This window comes from Leptosomus discolor, chromosome 5 (assembly GCF_034619465.1).
Source record: "Leptosomus discolor isolate bLepDis1 chromosome 5, bLepDis1.hap2, whole genome shotgun sequence".
Lineage (NCBI taxonomy): Eukaryota > Metazoa > Chordata > Aves > Leptosomiformes > Leptosomidae > Leptosomus > Leptosomus discolor.
In genome coordinates, this window is record NC_141395.1 from 78,112,337 (window position 1) to 78,128,279 (window position 15,943).

Consider the following 15,943-nt stretch of genomic DNA (forward strand, 5'->3'; position numbering starts at 1 on the left):
TCCGCAACCTCTGCCGACGCTTGGTCACCCTCACAGTAACAACGTGACAGGGGGACAAAAACATGAATTGTGCCATAAGGGATGGCTGGATTTCATACATGGTTATGGGGAAATTCTGTGAGGTCTGGCCATTTCTCACCAATAACTGAAAGACTATATCGGTGACCTTTTGGGTCAACCTTGGTCTTTGGTGCCTTGATCTTGCAAGAGTCAACAGCACTGAAGGGTTTCTATACCTAAGAAACCATATGAGAAATACCAAATTTGGGTAGGGATGTAGCAAAACTGGGGTCAATGGAGAAAAAATAAGCAGAGGTGGTTGGTTTGTTTGAGAAGGAAAGAGGCTGGTAAATGGGGGGAAAAAAGGAGGTGGGAAAAGGGGGAAGAAAGGGGATCTAAAGGGTAGCTAATCATAGAATCAGGGATATTTAGGGTCCATGTCAGACATCTCTGCACCTGACTGCAGTAGTTTTCAGCAGGGTAATAAATCTGCTCTTTCCACCACTTGGCTGACCTGCTTCTGTGGCCAGGAGGGACCCAATGTCTTCCCTTGTATTGGCTGGAGGAAGCCTGGGAGCTCTCCTCCTGACACCCACAGGGGAATACCTGGAAGGGACACCTAGCATATCTGCCCTCCACAGGCTCCTGCAAGAGATGGAGGCAATCCATGCCTTGATCCACCCCTCTACATCAAAATTGTACTGGTAACTAAATCAATTAATCAAAAGGTGAAGTTGAACACCAGTTAAGTGACTTAAAACAAGACCATAATCACTGAGACTACTTTTTTTCTAATTACACTACTGAAAGATGAAATAAAAATTCCCCACGAGAGCTTTGCATTGATTTTGTACAATCTTTCGTACAAATTTTGTACAATCTTTTTTCAGATCTGTTCCAAACAAAGCCTATTATAGGGCAGACATAGGAAACTCAAAAGCATTTTGGTATTTCAGGTGCACATCTTCTTGTAGAGAAAGTTTCATACATCACACCTCTCTGCATGCTAAGAAACAGTATCGTTTTTTAATACATGACAAAGACCCAAACAAGAAGTGCAAAACTAACTTTTGCAGAAAAGTTGTATTGCTTCATGGGATTTTCCCTCAGGAAAGCTCTATCTGTGATCTTTTCTCAGTTTCATGATTCTTACTCTCAGTGCACCTCCTTTTTTTACAGTAAAAGTATGCAACGATTTTTGTGTCTTGGAACAAAAACAAGATGCATCCCTTTACAGGAGATCTAGGTGAGAAATCTGAGTAAACCAACAGTTGCATTCTGCATCATTTCATTACCCAAAACCAAATTTATAAAAAGTATATTCTGAAGCCACTGCTATTACTCTTGAGTTTTATTTTATCACTGTATTTCACAAGAAAACTAAATTCACTGTGACACTGTAAGAATTAATACTTATCATTACTTTGAAATAAGTGGAGATCCTGCTTTTGCCAAGACTGTGGTCTGCACAGTCCCAGGAAGAAAATTGTTGTTACAAACACCAAGTTAGTGGGAAGAATTCATGCACCTGCCTGCTCATCACACTTGCCATTTTTTTCCATTAGTCGATGTCCTGCTGTAAGAAAAAGGAGTTCAAACTTTATTTCATAAAAGAAAAGATATAATGTGGAACTACACTCCATAAATAACGATAAGCAAAGAGGTCCTTGCATTTCCCTTTCATCCGTTGCTCAACTGGTAAATTGCACTGTATCCTGTTACAGCTTTCACAGCGCCCAGTCCTAAGCCAGCTCAGTAAAGGGTTGTGACACCAGAGAAAGAGTAGGATGAAACTAAGAGATAAGAGCTCTGGGTCTACTAGCAAAATAACTGCTACGCCAAGAGCTTGGTGAAAATCTAGGAACTGTGTGAGGAATTGTCCAAGAATGACACAAAAAACCAACTACTGAACAGCAATTTTCAACAACTTCCTTTGCCTTCCCCACTAAAGTGACACAATTAGAATAACCTTACTGAGACATGGGAACGCAAAACGTGAGTTTTGTTTCCTAGTGCAAACACACGCTGAAGAAAAGGCAAGTAGTGAATAGAGATGTCATTATTTTCAAGGGAAGATTTTATTTAATTGGGCTCTAGGTTTCCTGGACCAAGAATTCTGTTCCTCTGCTCACTGTTCCAAGTTAACACCGCTAGCAGAGAGATCATTTCATCCAAATACCATTTCTGCTGGATATATAAACCTCCACCTCTCATCTGAGGCTGTAAAGACCAATGGTAGTATTGATGCTGACAAAGCTGATCTCAAAGTCCTGAGATTTGACACAGGAAGGGCTGTAAAAATACAGATCACTTGGGTTGACTGTGAAAATGGTCCAAGACGACAACAAACAAGCCCGTGGGTAAACGGATTTTTACTCTCTCTCTGAAACTTGCTTTTTCTTTTAAATGAAATTTCATGAGATCAGATAAAAAGATTGGATACTTTACACATGCGGATGTTTGGCTCCTCTGTTTTAGAGTCTAAAAACTGCTGATCAACAACTGTATTTATGGAATGGAAACTAACCTGTTGTACCTTTAAGTTATGAAACAAGACTATTTATATAATACACCAAAAAACCACAGTGACGAAAACTAGAGTCTTACTATGACTAAATCAGTCACCAAAGCGCATCTCTTGTACATCCTTGTGAAGAACTCAGTTCCTGGAGATAGCACTCACAGGTGAGACGAAAAATAACCATAGCAGTAACTGTCCTATTAGTGCTGCCAAGGTATGGATGAAATAAAACCAGCACCCACACACGGCAACATTCTCACGTCTGTAACAACGTCCTTTCACAATGAAGTTGAAGTAGCAGGAATGGGACTTACCATCAACAACACCCTCCTGAAGAGGTCCATATCCACTGCCTCTGTGAGCAGGTGAATGCTGGTAACATCTGCCCCGCCACGGTCAGCTCCTAAAGCAATCCGGCTTGGATCTCCTCCGAAGCTAGCAATGTTCTGCTGCACCCACGTCAAAGCTGCCAATTGATCCAAAAGGCCAGCATTTCCACTTGCCTCAGAAGAACCTATTGTGGAAAATAAATAAATAGGTCTGAAAAGAAATAAAACCATGAACTTTTGAAGTTTTGATTAAAGGTTCCATTTCTAGCAGCTCTTGCAGCTAAACCTTGACAAAACCAATACCAGAGTTTAAAAGGCTGAAGTGGTCTCTTCCAAGGTCATCACTTTACAGATTGACTCCAGTTCAGTTTTTACCACTCCACCAGGCATCCCTGGAGGTACCGAATCATCTGTCCCAATGATAGAAAAATAACACAATTTCTAAGCTTCATTTGGACCTACCTCATGGCAGGAGACTTGAATTCAGGCTTAAGTATCCATACATTCAGGCCATGACGTTATTTTTCTAAGTAAGTAGCTCAATTTCAAAAGGAATTAAAAGTAAACAAAAAAATCAATGGGTTTGCCAAATTTTCAAGTTGGGAGGGGCCCATAAGGATCATTGACTGTTTCCCTGGAGTACACCTAACTGTACCTGTTTGCTTCCTACATCTTACCCTGTCTGACCAATCGTTTATAAGTCACACCATCTTGCATTTCCTTACACACGTACAGATGTTCTTTTATAATTTATAATATCTCCACATATACCCTTTGAGATTGACCTATGTCTGACTGATAGGGATCTGATTTATATGTATTCATATTTCTGTTCCCATGAAAACAAAACAGAAATAATTAATCATGTACTCCCTATGCTTAGGTATCACCACTGGAAAGACTATTTTCTTTTCAACACCAACCAGTGGTAACCTGATACTTTGATTAATAGAAAACTAATGCTGAAAGCACCTAATGATGCAAACCCCTAGGCAAGCTTAATTTTATTTCAACAAAAACAGAGATAAGTTATTCCTATAGAGTCCATAGGAAAGGAGTAGAAAATGATTATTCAATGTCTACTTCTTTTTAATCCACAATGAGCCATTCATTTTTAACGGCTTTAAATTCTCCACATTTAAAACTTGGAACAAAAAAAAAACCCAAGACAAGACAGAAAAGCCAGTAATAGAAAAAGCTGAATCTATTTCTTTCTTCCATTGCCAAGATCAAATATCACAATTTTAAAGTACAGGTAGGCTCAGAAACTAGTGACTCAAAATGAACAGATAGTCGAATAAAAAGCTGCCACTTTGTGGACAGGTAGCCCTGTCTCAGGCAAAGAGCAACTGAAAGCATACATCCTGTGGTAGATACCCATATGCCTACTGTAATGAATTACTGAGATATCATAGAGACTGATTTAAGCAGCAGAATAGAATATAGAGAAGACCAGACCACTGATAGCCTTGCAGATCTTACAGATACTCACATCACAATAGCCATCACTATAAGTGCCCTTTCAGTAGGATAGCTGAGAACTAAATGGCACCAGAAACTACAGCCTTCCACCTATAGCTATAGTTTCAGATGACCAGGCCAAGCCACACCAGTGAAGCAACAGAAGAAAAGCTTTCCCTGCTTTAGTTTTTAGGGTTTTTTGAGTTTGTTCTACACACCATGACCAGCTCACAGGGTTCTCAGTTCATCAGCAAATCCACTGTACGCTGCTAAAACAGAAACCTCATTTCAAGGGCTTGCTGCATGCCTCATGAGACCTCCCCAGAGGAACTGAAATCCATGTAAATGTTTTAGCCACACAATGTGCCTTGCTACTGGTATATTAAACAAGACCAAGGATGGAAATATAACCAGTTCCTTTTGTCCTAGCAAAAACCACAGCCAGGTTGTGAAATGTACTGCAATGGGGAACAGATGCATGCATGGACATTCACAGTAGTTAGACCAAAAGAAAGATATCTGCCAGGAATCTTTTCCACTGTTTGAGTGACAGGCCTGGATATAAATCTCATAAGTGGTCTTTTTGCAGGAAAAGATCACATTCCTGGGGACCACAGGAGAACGAAAAGAAACTCATGTTCAGAAGGAAGCAAACAATGACAAACATACGCATTTCTGTTACTAGTAAACTGAAGAAGAACAATAGTGTTAAATTTAAGCATGAGAATCATCCATTTTATATGACTGCATGGACTCTTAAAAGAATCAGGCCTAAAAACATGACTGTCTTCCCCATACTCTTGCCATCCATATCACTGTCAATTCACCTTAAGTTTTCTGGATGCAAAGAGAGAGGTGAAGGCGCTAGTAAGAATGTGCATCGCTTTTTGCGACATTAATGAACGACGGCAAATTACAGTAAGCATCCTGTTTACTCAGAAGAATAAGAGCTCTTTGATTCCCTGCAAAAGAATTGTCAATGAGAGACCAAAACAACTACAGAACTAACAAAAAAAAAATCAAACAAAAAAAGGAAATCTTTTGTTTTCACTACCCTTCCTCCCCTAAGATCTCTATTTAACTTCTTCATTTCTAGTTTTGCAATTTATGATAAGTCAGCATGAAAGGATTCAGCACTTTGCTTAGTTGGACAATGAAAATGTTATTGCTCACAGGATCGCAACTTTCGCTCGTAACTTCAGAGCCTCCTAACAGTCCTTCTGCTAATGTCCCCACAATCCTAAGGGTGAAATCCTGCCCACTTTGGAACATCATGATGGTAAAAATTCCAAAGGACCAGGATTTGTCCAAGTCTTTCAGTAAGAACGGAAACATCCCTGGTATATCACTAAGGATTTGGTCTGAGAAAAACTCTACAGGATTTGACCCAGCTTGATAAAGTTCACCAAAAATCCGCAGTGGCTACTGATTATGTGCAGTAGCACTCAGAAGAACTCCACCAACCTGTGGTGGACCAAAGAACAGATATGGCAGCAGAAGCATTGCTCAACAGACTGGGTATGACTGGTGCAGATATACCACAGCTCATCACCCCCACATGGACTAAAGGGGACACGGGGGAGACAGGACTGTGGTGCTGAAGGAACGTTTAAGGCTTCCTATGAATGTGGTGCTCAGCTTGCTCCAGTGACTCTTGCAAAGAGCTCTTCCAACTTGTTCCAGTTCCCTCTGGAGCAACAGGATTTTCCCCAATGCCCACCAAGGATTTCCCACAGGGGAAGAGGCCAGGAAAGGCTGCACTTGTCCCTGGCTGCATCTCAACAGTACAGAGAAGGTGAGGGTCCCTGAACACTCCCTATCTGTAATGGACTACCCCTACCTGAAGGTTTGCAGGAATACAAATTCAGTACACTCAGCCCACGCACTAATGTTTTGGGCCATGGGTGCAGATCTCCATTAAAGAGAGGCTGGAGAAATCAACCTGATCCCTAAATTATGGACCATCATACAAATACTGCTATATATTATTCAGTCCAGCTAGCAGTTTCCACTTAGGAAGAAACCTAGATGAGATCTACGAGGCTGAAGGAGGTTAGTGGGTAATGCGTGGGCAGTGCTGCGTAATGGAAGCTCACACAGCACATATCCACACCGCATTTGGCTTTAGCCAGAATGAAGCCACGGTATCACTTTCGTAAGCATCTGGTTTGCACTGCTGAAAACAGTGATTCTTTCCCCAGATACACCTATTACCAACTTCATACCTGAATGAGTAAGGAGCTCGTAGTGCCAGCTCTCTAATTACTGAATGAAAACCAGGCTTTGCTGGGAGTGAGCTTTGAACAAAATAGTAAAACAAAGAAGGGAAACAATAACCAATAGCTGCAGCTATAACCCCAAACTAGGTAAAAACCACCCAGCCTCACCAGCAGTAAATACTCAAAAGGATTATGAGGCAAAGTATGTAGGTCTGGTATTCGCACACATGGCAAATATAAACTCCTAAAGGTTATAAAGGTACTAAAATGTTCACTAGAGAGACCAAGGATTACCACCGGAACGATGAAGCCAGAGCTCCAGTTGCTATTGTTGCATTTTCTCTCCACGACTCTCTACCTTAAGTTGTCCTGCCCCAGCCAGAATTGAATGATGGTAGAAAGAAAATTGTTCCCTACTTGCTTAAAGAGGCAAATCTAATAAAAGGGAAAATGAAAAAAAAATAACCCCAAAGACCAGATGGCATTGCCACAAAGGTTTAGGGACATGTGAATGTGTGTTTTCATATGCATGTGCGTCTTTGTGCAACATAAAATCCTGTAGGTAATGGAAATTTGTATAGTTTTTGGTAGCATCTGGTATTAAAGCAAAAGTGCCCCTTACGTGAGTTCAGCCACGTCCAGGGCAGTAAAAGGGGCTAACAGAATTCAAATTAAACATGGCAAGTCTTTCAGAGAAGTCAAGCTCAATTGCTGAGGAACAAATCAACTATCTTTGTCCTATACATTCCATACTTTCATGTCCTTCTTATCATTCACCTGCAATTATCCCTGTCTGCCTCTTCCCCACTCCGGCCCAGGCACAATCAAGCATCAGCAAAATTTCAAGGACTGAAAAGCTGGAAGTTGGAGACATTGAAAACCACATCCACAATGACATGCCACTGAAATTAGCAGGAGTTCTAATGCTCCACCTATCTTTGTGTGTGTCTGCAAAACCCAATATCCACAGTTCCATCTGCAAACAAAAATCTAGCCGCTGCTTTGATATAGATGCTTGGGTTTTGTTTGTTCTTGTCCCTTTGTCTTCAGCCTCTCCCTTTTCTCTTCAGACCAAGTTCTCACCATTTCTTTGCAATTTTTCCCCCAAAAAACAATCAGTGAAAGATGCAGATTTCTCAAATTTAAAAATAACTTTAAAAGAAAAATAGAAACAAAAGCGTTACAGAATGCAATTTAGCCCATAGTTGTGTTTTATTCTAGAAATCCATGACTTACCAGTACTAAGGAAGCCGAAAACACCAACCCGGTAGTTTGCCGTCACGACAATGACGTTACCGATGGCAGCTAGGTATGATCCATCTATGGTTGTCTTTCCCACCTCAGCATTGTAACTCCCTCCATTGTGGAAGAACAGCAACACTGACATATTTTTGACCTGCCGTGAGAACCACCAGGTTAATATTCCGCTTTTATAGGTCACTGATGAGAACACAAGCATCTTCTCCATTAAAATTATCTAAGCCATTCATAGCTCTTTGACAGTGATCATAATGAGAGGATATCTGGCCATCTGTCTGAAATTCTAGGGCTAAATTGTCCACAATGACCTATATATCTTTAAAGAGCATACTATGTCCAGTACAAAGAAGATTTAATGGCACCACTGTGTTCCGCCAGCCAACAGCTCTACCAGGTTAGCTCAAGGCAGACCCATCCTGCTGACTTGGCTGTTGAGCATGTGGTGGGCTCGGCTCTGCTGCAACATGTCTGCTTTACACAAACACGTAGGGAAAGTTCAAACAAGTGGGAAACAAGAGAAGGAAAAGCCCTGTTGGGCTGCTGCATCTTGAGCAGGACTAACAATAGGTGTGCAGGGCTACTTCCTAGTTTCAAGTCTTCAGCACTTAAAACACTACCTAGTCTCAAAAATCTCACTTGACAAGAGCACCACGTTGCTCCTTCAATCGCCATGGAGGTTTGCCCCTACTAGATATATAGAGGGGTCCTACAGAGAGGACTTCGTCTCTGCATGGGAGAGACTCACCTCTCATGAAGCACAGGGGAAGTCTGCCCCAAAAGAGCCCAGCAGGACCCCTGGGATGGGCAAGAGCTATGATGGACTGCTGCCCATACTAGCGCTCCTCACAGAGCCACCCGATTTTGCTCAGAAACTGAGGCTTTTTCCCAAAGAAGTACCACATCTGTGTGGACCCTCTCTGCACGCACAGCAGGGCTGCAGCCAGGTTGCTGCTGCATAAGCAGCACAAAAGCAGAACTGCTCCAGGGGACTTCAGCATTTACCAGCAAGTTACAGCTTTGTCAAGATGACACTCAGAAGAAATACCAGTGAAACATAATGGAGGGGTTTTGGTTTGGTTTTTTGCTTTTCTTTTCCCTCCTTCCTGCTGCATAAAGCAGAATAACCTGCTCTGATGCTAGAAAGGTTTTTTTTCAAAACGTAACCTCAATTTTCCGTTCAGCACTTTCATCCCCTATTGCCCACTTTGGGACTATCCTGAAGAAGGCTCCCCTCTTCTCTGCTCAGCAGCAGGTTGCACCTACCCACCTGTCCTGCTTTCTGCTTTGGCAGCTGCTGATGTTTTTCAAAGGGCTGCTGGCCCCTGCAGCAGCATCAAAGTACGTCTGAGGTTTGTTTTCCCCTGCAGCTGGGGGGTATTGGGCTCTGTTGCTGTTATTTTCTGGATGGAGCTTAGCTAAACACAGCAGTCCCATCTGCTCTGGCAAAGGATGTCTCCAGCAAAAATGGAACTGGCTGTTCAGGAGAAGCAGCAGAGAAGTGATGGCTGCAGCCCCCTGCAAAATCACAAGACAGGAGGCAAAATCCCCTCAGCTGCTCTCAATTCATCATGATCGTGTGCTCTCCTCACCTATCTGGAGAATCACTTCAGAGGCTTCTTCTGAACATGACAGTGTTAACAAGAAAACCCAAGAAATTGCAAGCACTGAAACATGCTGCTCGTTCTCAGGAACTTCTGCTCCTGAATAGAAATTGCCTAACTCTCAGTGCCTTGTCTCTGGTTCCCATTTCTGCACTGCATGCAGCACAGAGAGAGATGAAGGAAAAGAAAAAAAAAAAAAATGTTTTCACATGGAAATTCATTCCAAAACACAACCACATCGAGCCATGTCAGCTAAAACGGTATTAAAGGTGATGCTGAGCCTGCACCATCCCCTCAGCTCAGTATGGTTAAGCCTGAGGTTCAAACTAGGCATTTCCCGTGTGTCCACAGCCTGCATAGCATCATGACCTCCAGCTGCCCTGTAAATTGTACATTACATTATGCTGAGTGACTTTACCCAATGCTGTAGTGATGAAAAGCTTAAGAAAGGCAAAGATGTGAGATAAAAGTTTAAAAGAGCAAAACAAAGCCTGCTGCAACAAACATGGAGCAGTCAGGGAGAAGATTTAGCATTGGGGCTATGCCTAGTGCCAAGGGTGTAGCATTCCCATTTCTAGCCTGCATTGAGCAATTACAGATCCCTCTCCTATGTCAAAGTAAACTATCCTGAAAAACAATGTGGGTTTTAATCCCGAGGGATTTCAGTCTCAGAGCTCATGGATTTGGGCATTTCAGATGAAGGCTGTTTAACATAATTGCTTTCCCTTTTCAGCTATTTTAACAGCATAGCACAAATATTTTCATGCTATAATTGAACTATGCCTCACGATATGAGATATTTCATATCACCTATCTAGCTGTCTGTACATATGGTAGCAAATTATTTTTTTTTGCTATACATTACCTGCTGGATAATTTATTTTGAATATAAGTGAGTTTCCCCCAAGCCTTGTTCTCAACCAAATTCAACCAACCACTGCAATTAAATCTATAAGGCAGAAGAAACATAAGACCTTAATTAAGCCTGCTGGAGCCCCCACCACTTGGTACGAGGCTCAGATGCAGGACCACCAGTGTTAATGCCAGGCTGCAGCGGGGTACACGCAGCAGCTGGGCAGAGTGGGGCCAGCACGTTCCTCACAGACAGGTCACAGCTGCCATGTGGCTACTGCCCAGTGCAGGGTTTTGCTCCGTACTTAGCAACAAAATGCAGACAGCCACACTTTGAGGTGTAAAATCTATGCAAAGACTTCCAGCTGGGACACGGTCAGATGGCTTCGTGGCTTAGCTAGTGGAAGGATGTCTTCTCGAGAGCCCAGAAACTCCACCATGGTCTCATGCCTGCAGGGGCTTAGGTCTCATGTGCAAACCCACAACGGGGAGAGAACTTCAGCATCCACCAGGAAGCTGCAAGTCAGCTGGAAGTCTTAAAGGCTTCATGATATTCAGAACCAGCTTCTCCATCCTTCTGTAAAATACTTAATGAGATACTTGGCAGGAACAGATTTGAACTCTACCGAGCCAGGCAACCTCCAGTGTTTTACTACTGTACAATAGTGCGCCGTGAAGAATTGTGTGCAACAGGGGTGATGCAATAAGGATGGGAATAACACGTGCAGGGGATGGGAGGAGAGAGAGTACACCTTTTATTCTTGTTTAGTGGAGTGTTTCAACTCTTGATCTTACATTTGAACCCTTTGTTTTGCTAGTGTGACAGGTGGTGATGGTTATAGGCGGAAAAAAAGGCTCAGAAGTTTTATTTGGAGGGTTATGTGGTACACATAGCTATGGAAGCAAAATGAGGTGATGGCATTCACCTTCTTCACTGCCTGACGCTTAAAGAGTCCTTCAGTGACAGGCAGTAGTCCAGGTGCTGTGCTGTTCAGGCTCAAAATGCTCCTGAATGACCTCTGCCTTTGCTGCTCTCCCGGAGACCTTACATTCAATATTTAGTAGGTAATTTAACTTGCCATGGGCTGAAAATACATAACTATAGCTCTCTGTGTGTAAGTAAAAAATAGAGCTTACCACAAAAAGAAACAGGAAAATGCTATGCCTTCTGCTCCCAGCTACTTCTGCAAAACCAGAAGTTTTGGTTCTCTCTTGGGCTAGACTTACGCACGTGAAACTGATTGACTTGATCAGACCTACTTCTACCCTTACACCTCTACAAAAGGCAGGAGGGATTCAGTTCTCAGTACCACTAAGGAGAAAAGACAAGCCTATCTAGTCTATCAGATGGTAGAAATGCTTTCAAATAAGCTATCTTGAAAGCAGCACTTAAGCAGAGATGGCAAACTGCCTGGGACAGTGACCTGATGTTTTCAACAAGCGATCACTGCACTCAAGGCAAAATAACAGTCGGGTGCTGCAGGGAGAAAACACACTGCTGGTCTTTCTGGTCATTAGAAGGACCTGCAAGGAACTCTGTGTGCTGCTGTCAGATAGCTAGACCAGCTCTTTACAGTACGACAGACTCAGAAATTTCTATTACAACCACCGCCATCTTCTGAAAATTACCAGTGCTATGGGAAAAAGAAACCTATTCCTGTGCTCTGGGTCCAGTCTTGGATGGGATTCACATGTTACTCAGCATCTTTATCCTCAGCCTCCCCTGGTGTTTGGCCAATCATCTAAGCTTGGCTCTAACTTGAAGCTTTTTTTTTTTTTAATCTGTTTAGAACAAGAAATTCAAGAGCTTTCAAATGACAATTTCAGGCCCAGTCATCTTTAGAACGTTTATTTTTATGCTCTGTGACTTGGGCACAAATCTAGCGTTGCTTGCTAACCTTGTTCCTCAAGAGAGCTCCCACAAGTGTCAAGAGGGGAATAGTGGAGATGAGGGTGAAAAATCCTTTTCTGCTGCTGCTTAACTGGTTGTAAGTGTTGAAGTGACATGTTGTATTGCATTATTGTCTCCTGGACAAAACGGTCTCACTTCAGGGACATTGCCATTCCTGTCCTTAATTTCTCCTCCTTTGCTGCCACCTTCTTCTCGTGTTTTGTTTCCCTCTTTGTATTTCTAGGTGGGGTTTTTTCCTATCCTCCTAGTTACCCAAACATGGCTCACTGAAAGCCCATCGGGAATACTCTTGCACCAGTACAAACAACACAGTGCCTCATTTAACCTTGCAGGGTTTTGTGAACACCACATGAAAAACAACCATTCATGCCAATTAAAAGTACTTTGAAAAGAGACAGTGCTTAGCTACAAAAAAAATTTGACTCATCTCCTACTTACAGTGGTGGCAGGAACAAAGATGTTCAGATACAGGCAGTCTTCGCTGACAGAGGATGGTGGGGCCTCTCCATCTCCTGGCTGCCAACAATCCGCCCTAGAGACACGGATTGAGAAAATTACACTAAAAAGGCTTGTACTCTTTTTCCACTGCTGCTGTTTCCTTATATTTTGATGCACTAAGTTTATAAAATCTTTAATTCTGTAGATCTCAGTCACATGTAAAACTATGCCCACCTATACCTTAGTAACCAATATGTGGGTTTGTACACACATACACAAATGCAAAGAGCACATTGCATTTTCGTGTCTAGAATCCTTCTTTCAGAAAACCAGTCTCATTTTAAAAATGTTACAACTTGAATATAAGCCTTCAGAAAACTCACATTTTACATAAACTGCACAAACTTAGCACCAGATGTAAGGGGAGCAGGACTAGGGGTCTCAGGCACAGGTCTCCCCCTGCTATTGCCTGCACAGCGACGTAATCCGCTCTTTTGCTGAAATGCCACTTATTTATTTTGATTTCTAATAGTCTCTGGGCTACATTTATTTGTATTTATTTTAATTTCTAATGATCCGTGGGAAAATATGGCAAGTTTAGAATTTTAATGCATTTTTAAAATCTGTTTGCTCTAAGCATCATAGCAGACCATTAAACGTGCCAAGCAATGTTAAAAATAATCTTTCAATAAGAATTCAGCAGCCTGTCATGTACAGAAAATCATTTTCTGGCCATCATCTGTATAAGATTCATGTGCTCAAGCTCTCTCCACAACAAGAATCAAATGGATGATTTTTGCAGTTCAGATATAAGCTATTTTGAAACCACTTCCTTCAACTTCACAGCTATATTTATAACACATAATGAGTTATGGGAAAGCTTCACAAGTTATTCGGGAAGAAGCCAAAAGAGGCTATGGAAAAGACAGTAATATTGCAGAGAATTATTTCTGAATTATCATTTTTAATGCCCTTGTAAAATTTTACACTGAAGGTGTGAAGAATATAATAGAAAACTACAAGGAAAAGGACCAGCTTTAATGCAATTCTACAAAATCTTTCCCTAAGGGAGGTTCCTAGGATGGTGATATCACTCAACAGCTTTCACACTGATGTAGTGAAGCACATCCTCTCCAACCAAAACTGCTAAAGACATTTTAGGCAGACAAAATACAAATTCCCAGGTAGGAACCTGGCTAAGACAACAGGTCTAATGCTATTAATCAGCTTTCTACAGGGCAGCAGGAATCATCACCAGTGCTCATGGCTATATTTTTCTTTTGTCACTCATCAAGGTTCCCAACACCTCCAGTTCCCAGCACCTCCTCATGCTGGGACCGACCTCAGGGAAAGGCTGCCACCTGCTGAGGCAAGTCCACAGCTCCTCCAGCAGCTGAAGACTCCAATAGCTGGACAGGTTTTTTGGTTGGTATTGTTTGGTTTGGGGTTTTTTAAGTCTTTTATCAGGTCCAGGCTGACAAACAAATATTTCTTGTCTATCACTAAAGGCACTGTGCTAATGTGAATTTCCTTTATACAAATATTGTGCAACACCAATATAGAGTCTTAAAAAATATAGTTGTCAACGCTTTCTATATACACAGAGGGTGAGGGCTTTTGGAGCCTCCATGTGCACCTTGATGGTGCTAAGCTCAAAGACTTAATTTTTTACCCTTAAATGAATAACAGAATATAATGGTCAAGTTCTTCACTGGCCTAAGGAAGCACTGAGAATTCAGAAGACAGGAGCAGATTAACTAAGGTCCCTAAACCGCTTTGAAAATCTCAGCCAGGCTGCTCATTGGAACACCAGGTCTTCAAAGACAGACCACAGAGGCAGGTAGATCTTATCAAAGTCCCAGCAGACACCACGCTGTGGCTGCAGACACAAAGAGCTGATGGTGGGTGAGCTAACCTAACATCACTGTCCACCTGAGGAAACAAAAAGCCACATCCCACCAGACCCCTCCAATGTACATGAGGCTGCATAGCTAATGTGGTTATGCTGTTAACACCTCCACAACTCAGGTGCAACCTGAAGGATAAGACCACCAAAGGCCAGACGTTCTTTCAACTTCCAAGACAATGCCGCACCTCTTTTCGCTTGGTTCATCACAGGCTTTGCTAGAAACCTCTGGAGACAAATCCTGAGTAACAGAGGGACCAAATAGCTTCCACACAGGTCTCTCAATGTGTAGCCTCAGGGCGTTTCCACCAAAGCAGGTGGTGATTCATGTCAGGCCTACAGGGTGTCATCCTCCCTGCTCCCTTGCAAAATCTTTCATTTCCTTAACCATGTAAGCTCTTGGCCAGATCAGCTAGCTCGAGTAGTTCACTAACGACATGAGGATCACTCTCAGTGCCAGGAATTGAATGGTACTGCATGGCCAGCCATGGTTGGAAGGATAACACAGAATCTCAGTAGACTTCAGGCCCATATTAGCTGTCTTGGAAGCTCTTGGGTCGCTAAACCTCAGCTCTCAGCCCCGATTTCTTCAACTCCCTCTACAAAAAGTTTACTGAGTCCTTACACCAGACTCTTTCCTTTTTATTGTTCTGCACCTTCACTCTCCTGCTTCTTGTTTCTATCTTTTTTTTTTTTTTTTTTCCCCCTTGCAGCTCCTCACGTCTGCTGCAAAACAGTCTGGTTTTTATCGATAGGAACATGATCGGGTACTAGCTCTCCTCTATCAACTTCCTGCATACATGTGCAGCACAGGTCACTCAAGCAGACTTCATGTGCTCTGTAGTTTGCCTTCTATTATGTGGAGCAGAGATGCACTGTGAGAAAGACCCTGTAAAAAACACCCCACTTTCACATCTTGTTTCTTGTTGTTGCTGCATTTCTATTTGCTGTGGTTTGAGTTTTTTTAAAGTAATCCACTGTCCTAACATCTGTTCCATAGCACAGATATAGTAGGTGGTGTCATCCAAACCTTCTTTTCTTTAATTAAGAAATACACATTCACAATTTGTCATTTTGATTCCCCAACACAACAAAATTAAGACTCATATCATAAGACTAAATGAAACACAAACATACACACACAGGCTCTACCCATAGAATGCCTCCAACCTATACTCACTGATGGTGACAGCCCTGGAGAGCCAGGGACAGCCAACGGGAAACATTAGATATAAGGATTTAGGAGAACAGCCCATCTGCTAATCTAGTTCCTAGCGCTCATTTCCTCTTAAGGCATTACCTAAAATGTTTGTAACTTCTGTACTTCTGTCCAAGTAATTTAGCAAGTATTTGCCTTTTAACAGTTTGGGGACAGAAAAGGGTCCTTCAGCCTGATCTCCCAGACTCTATTAGGCAGAGAACTTCTACATTAGGCCCACAGCTT

General features: G+C 42.2%; 1 protein-coding gene across 1 annotated transcript in view; it reads right to left on the reverse strand.

The window, feature by feature from the left end:
• TG (thyroglobulin) overlaps nucleotides 1–15,943 on the reverse strand; it is a 156,433-nt gene that overhangs the window by 60,121 nt on the left and 80,369 nt on the right. The window contains exons 39-41 of the mRNA XM_086466043.1: nucleotides 12,594–12,687; nucleotides 7,767–7,926; nucleotides 2,836–3,035 (exon numbers count right to left, since the gene is read on the reverse strand). Coding sequence (XP_086322169.1) covers nucleotides 2,836–3,035; nucleotides 7,767–7,926; nucleotides 12,594–12,687 — 454 coding nt within the window. The remainder of the gene's footprint in view (nucleotides 1–2,835; nucleotides 3,036–7,766; nucleotides 7,927–12,593; nucleotides 12,688–15,943) is intronic.